This window comes from Gloeophyllum trabeum (assembly GCF_000344685.1).
Source record: "Gloeophyllum trabeum ATCC 11539 unplaced genomic scaffold GLOTRscaffold_00016, whole genome shotgun sequence".
NCBI lineage: Eukaryota > Fungi > Basidiomycota > Agaricomycetes > Gloeophyllales > Gloeophyllaceae > Gloeophyllum > Gloeophyllum trabeum.
Genome location: NW_006920425.1, coordinates 140,931 through 146,395, shown reverse-complemented (window position 1 = coordinate 146,395; position 5,465 = coordinate 140,931). Strand labels below are relative to the sequence as shown.

Sequence of the window (5,465 nt, the reverse complement as noted above, 5' to 3'; positions counted from 1 at the left end):
AAAATAGGAGCTAGAACAAAGAGAATAAGGATAAATGGACCACAGAACCAGAAAGAGCATAAAATTTGGGTTCCAGCAGTGTACCACACCACATCTTGCCACATTTGGAAGTGTGTTATGTAATATAGTGATGCCATTAGTGCACAGGAACTATTGGCAGCAGCCGTGAATTTGTCTGTATTTTTCCGCATTTCTTTTGATTTTCTATGGGCTGCCAAGCTGCATTCTGCCATGGTCTATATGTACCCATCAGCTATTTATAGCACTAATATATGGAGTCCGGGTCCCACCAATATATTCTGATTTTATCCGGATGTTTGCGCATTTTTTGGAGCCACCCAGGTGCTTGGATGATCAGCCAGCCTATTCTTAGTCCCCCAGGCTATTCCCGGGGCACCAGATCTAGCCCTGCCTGCCTGCCTGGATGCCGGGGCAGGCCATTCAAGCTCAGCCTGGCTCATGGCAGGCAGCCTGCCGCCTGAAATCCTATTACATTAGGCGTGGACAATTGTCCCGAAACATTGTAAAGGAGCACACGAGTGTTGTCCAGGTTTAATGTAATAATACTACAGCATCAGGTGATAAAATGAACCAAGTCTCTCTAGCAATTTCTACCACTGCAGGCACGATCCTATGACAGGCATCGTTGCTTGCGACTTTGATTGCGACTTTTTGGAGATAAATACTCCAGAGCGTCAACTAGTGTTTGTTTCAGGTGTCAAAGTGTTTGTTTTATTTTTCTAGGTCTTCCTACGGACTACCCTATGTCGTCTTACTCCTCCTTCCCCCTCGAACTATTAAAATACCCCTCAGTTGTCTCGGACCGCCTCCACCCATACCGCTGGTGTCAGGTTTAAATTTTCATTTGGTCCTTGGTGATCGTTGTGTGTCTGTGCATATCACCATCCTGCCGCATAGCCGCCGCATCCTCGAGTCATGAGGCGGAGTGTTGATAGGCACTGACACACAACAACCACTAAAGACCAAGGGAAAATGAGCCCTGGCAGAAAGAGTGAAGGGGAACAGGACACCCAACACGACAACCACACAGCTGGCTCGAAGGTCTGCGTGTCACCGGACACCCCAAGCAGAAGGGCGACCCAAGAGACCCAAAGGAAAAGGAAAAGGAAAAGGAAAAGGAAAAGGAAAAGGAAAAGGAAAAGGAAAAGGAAAAGGAAGGGTATGGGGTGGGCCCAAGTAAAGGGACAAGTGATGAGAGTAAGATAAGGGGAGAGGAAGAGGAAGTGATACAACAGATAAGAGAGAGACGCACCCAAGAGAGCCCCTGGGGGATAAAACCAAAAGAATGCTGGGTAGTAGGATACCCACAGTGATGAAGGAGTCCCAAGACAGAGGTCGACAACATTGGAAGGACACTAGTAGAACCATAAAATATAAATCAAAACTGGGGGAAACTCAGTACAAAGCACATAGCACTCTGTAGAACTGCAAGACTGCTAGAGGCTGCCTAAGAGGCTATGCTGGAAGTCGCTAGAGTGGTCGGAAAAATACTGAAACTCATTGGAGGGACTCTCTATAGAGACTAAACATCGGGAAAGGCAAGATGACGTGGACGTGCACACTGTAGAACTCTAGAGAAATTGAATACTTGCTGGAAGTCGAACTGTGGCTAAGGCTGATGAGACTGTTGCTGAGGCTATGGCTGAGACTGGAGACTGTTGCCAACGGTGAGAGAACACTCTGGGAGATGACCGAAAGTAGATACTTTGGCTCTAAGCTAGGGAGACACAAACTCTGGGGGGGAATCTATGCTATGGTAACCTAAGGGGGGTACAAGGCTATATCTCAGGAACGGTTAATCGTACGATTCTGCAGACCATTGCAATCAACTCAGACCCATTGAAGACGGTAGGGAACCCAAGAGGGGGTGAATCGAACCAATAGGAGACTAGCTATGAATATAGGGAGGTCAGGTGGAGGGGGAAGCAAAGGCTCAATCAAAGTCCATGGACTGGGAAAGAAGCAGGAAGTGACAGAGGGCTAGAGCGAGACCAAAGGGGACATATTAAGAGATGGGGAAACCAGGAAGCCAGGGAGAAAGCAGAGCCAGCTTCCCTAACACTCATCAAGTCTCATCTGAGGATCACTTCCCAAATAGGCATATGTCAGGGAATGGGTAGGATGCAATTGCGGTCTACTTTGAGTATGACAGTCCACTGGCTGGGTTCACTTCCTAAAAATAAATAAAAATTCTACCAGTCTACACAGCACGCAGCACTGCACACACTTTTCCAATTCTGCACTTCCTGCCTCTGGCTACAGTTCCATCACTGCCATAGTCTTCACATGCCATGGTATTCGTGTGCCATAGTGTAGACTGGTCAAGACTCGCGAGTCTACACGGCCAGCCGGAATTCTGACAGAAAGCTGCAAATGGGTCAAGCAGGGAGTTCTGCAACTCTGCTGTTGACAAATTTTCAGTAGTCATGTAAAAATATTTCACCTTGGTGGTTTTGAAGAATATTTCAACCCTCCTGGTCAAATATTTGCACTATTAGTTCCCCCTCTCAAATTCTGACTATAATGTATCGGCACGAGAGCTTGCCGCCAGGTCTCGTGATTGCCTCGCGTCATATGTGATGTTGCCGGTGTGCCACTTGCTCCCACGGTTCAAGTCGGACTTCAACGAAAATTTCTCTTCGCCCTCTCTTGTTTTTCAACCACTGCCATCTTTTCACCCTCTCCTCGCCTTCTCCAGGTCCATTCCCTTGACCTGTCATGCTCCTCCGCTCTCGTTGCTTGCACTTGCACAGCTTCGTCTCTCACACATAAGTCATCATTTCTTCTCCTCGCGCTGCCTATCATACAGATGGTTCACCCGGGCCACTGCACCAAGTTTTGACTGTATATGTTCCCTTACTGAGGACTGCCATTCCTTAGGTGTACCTCCGTAGACATTTGACTAGACTGCTTAGATTTGGTGAGTGCATCCTTGCCGCTCCAATCTCTTTGTTCACCTACATATATTGGCCAGATAGGTATGTGAATGGCAGAGTGGTATCCCATGTCTGGAGTATTGTGGGCCATACATATATCTAGAAACTTACAGGGTGTATGCAGCATTAGATAGAACAATAAAATCCTTGCATTGTTGTATAGTATGATATATAATACAGTATCTACCAAGGGACCAGGAGGAACCGGAATGTGAGCCCGAGGACGGCTGAACCACAGATGACATGGTAGTCACAAGGAGATCACGTGCATTTGTTCTTATGAGTTTGAACCGTGCTAATGGTTTGGCAACTCCCGCCTCATGCTCGCAATACCATGGCTGATACGCCTGCGCCGACACAAGTTCAGGAAATTTACATTGTATAACTTCTACTATAATATTGATCCTAGAAGCTCTGTAACGGCTTAGACGAGATATCCCTGCCCCAGCGTGCCCCAAGCATCTGTCGCGAGCCACGCGAACTTGCCTCTTATAGATTTGAAACTCCGCTCAATATCAATATCATGCCTGGGAGTGAGTAACACCCCAAATTTCTGACTTTCCCCAATCAAATCTTTGCACAAGGAGTCATTTTGGGATAATTCTAATCAGCAACCCCCCTGAGAGCAACAACCCCTCAGCAACCCATGCCATTATCCAGCAACCCCGGTTGTCCACCAGTGGTCACATGTGACATCAAGCTCTACCAGTCCATCGAATCTGGTTACTTAGACTTCACTCTATGTACATAGCTACATATAAAATTTTTGAAAATTAGGCTGAGGCTCTCCCAGTTAGCGGTCAGAAGCTACTGCTGACCATGGACCATGCTGCATGTGATGCAATGCATTACTGTATGAATGAAGGGCCCACTGTGACCACAAGTACCAGTGGCAGATCTCCATCCAGTGGCCTGAGACTCAGTGACCCTTGCACTTACACCAATTGAATCTCCCAAAACAATAGACAAACCCCAATATACATAAATCATGCATACAGGAAACACACTGATGGATTTCCAATATTAATGACATGTATGGTTGAGTGGACCTCCCATCTGACTGCATTGGGCACACACTATGTGATGCTTGCCTCCGGCTTGCATTTTCATTATTCAACACAAATTACACAATTACACAACCACATCCCCCAGGCAGACTGGGGTCCATGGGTCCATCCAGCTGATAGGCAGAGGTCCATCATGGACTCCATGGACTTCTCAGATGCTTGAGCAGCTAGTAGCGGCTCCTGGATCTGGACCAGGAGCATTACGTGAGGTACCAGTACTAGGAATGTCTACAAATAGGGCAGTGACAAAAGTGACAAAAACATATTATCTACAGTAAATCAATTCTGGGGGGGTTGATGATTTGTAAGCAAACAACCCGGGGTTGTTACTTTCAGGGGGGGCTGCTGATTAGAATTATCCGTCATTTTGTCGCTTTTTTAAAACAAAAAAATGTCACAAATTCTGACTAGTGTGATTTGAGGTTTTGACTTCAAGGGGTATTCAAATATTTTCAACCAAAGCGTCCAGCTGTGTAGGAACTTGTGTGACGTTCCCGAAAGGGTAGCATTTCCCACGATTTGCTGTGGCAAGCACTCGCAGCGCCGATAACTCTCTCCGTCGTCGTCGACGCCGATCCCGCCCCCGCCATGCCCGCCCAGTCCACACTCTCCGACGATGACAAAACCAAAGTCAAATCCGCCGTCCCCAAGTCCTCCAACAAGATCATCTTCGCTTTGTTAGCCCGCATCTACTACGCCTACCCCGACCCCAACGCCTGGTCGTACGCCGGCCTGCAGGGCGCGCTCGTCGTCGCGCGCGACACCGCCAAGGGCGGCACGATGTACTTCCGCATGGTGGATCTGGCGGGCACGCGCGGCGTGATATGGGAGCACGAGGTGTACGACGGGTTCGAATATTTCTCCGACCGCCCGTTCTTCCACTCGTTCCCCGGGGATGTGAGCCACAGGGATGCACGTACATACAGCTGTGGGCGACGCTGATTGGGGATGCAACAGGAATGCATGATTGGCTTCGTGTTCGCCGACGAGGGCGAGGCGAAGGCGTTCCACAAGAAAGTCACGACTGCGCTCAGCAAGAACAAGGCGCCAGGTGCGTCTCATCCCCATCCCGTGCATTATCTGTCTCACCCACTACCACCAGCGAAAGCAAAAGCCAAGTCCACGAAATCCAAGTCCAAGACCCCCGGCAAGATCGACAAGTCCATGATCTCGGGCCCGACGCAGGGGTCCTTCATCCACGTCGCGCACATGGGCTACGACTCCGAGAAGGGCTTCACCTCATCCAACGTCGACCCCTCCTGGATGGCCTTCCTCGACCAGCTGCAGTCCATGGGCGTCGACAAGAGCGTCATCGAGCACGACATGGAGTTCATCCAGAACTTCGTCCGCGACGCGCAGAACAACGCCTCCGCCACCGCCCCCGCGGAACAGAAGGCGGAGAAGAAGAAGAAGCCGCCCCCGCCCGCGCCGCGCCGGCACG

At 49.3% G+C, this 5,465-nt stretch overlaps 1 protein-coding gene across 1 annotated transcript; it reads left to right on the top strand.

Moving 5' to 3' along the window:
- Positions 1-4,612: 4,612 nt before the first annotated feature.
- On the top strand, positions 4,613-5,465 carry GLOTRDRAFT_81365 (WH1-domain-containing protein; the record flags this gene model as incomplete). Its single annotated transcript, XM_007872033.1, has 3 exons — positions 4,613-4,921; positions 4,982-5,075; positions 5,127-5,465. Coding segments are annotated over 3 exons (741 nt in total), but the record flags the coding sequence as incomplete, so codon positions are not given.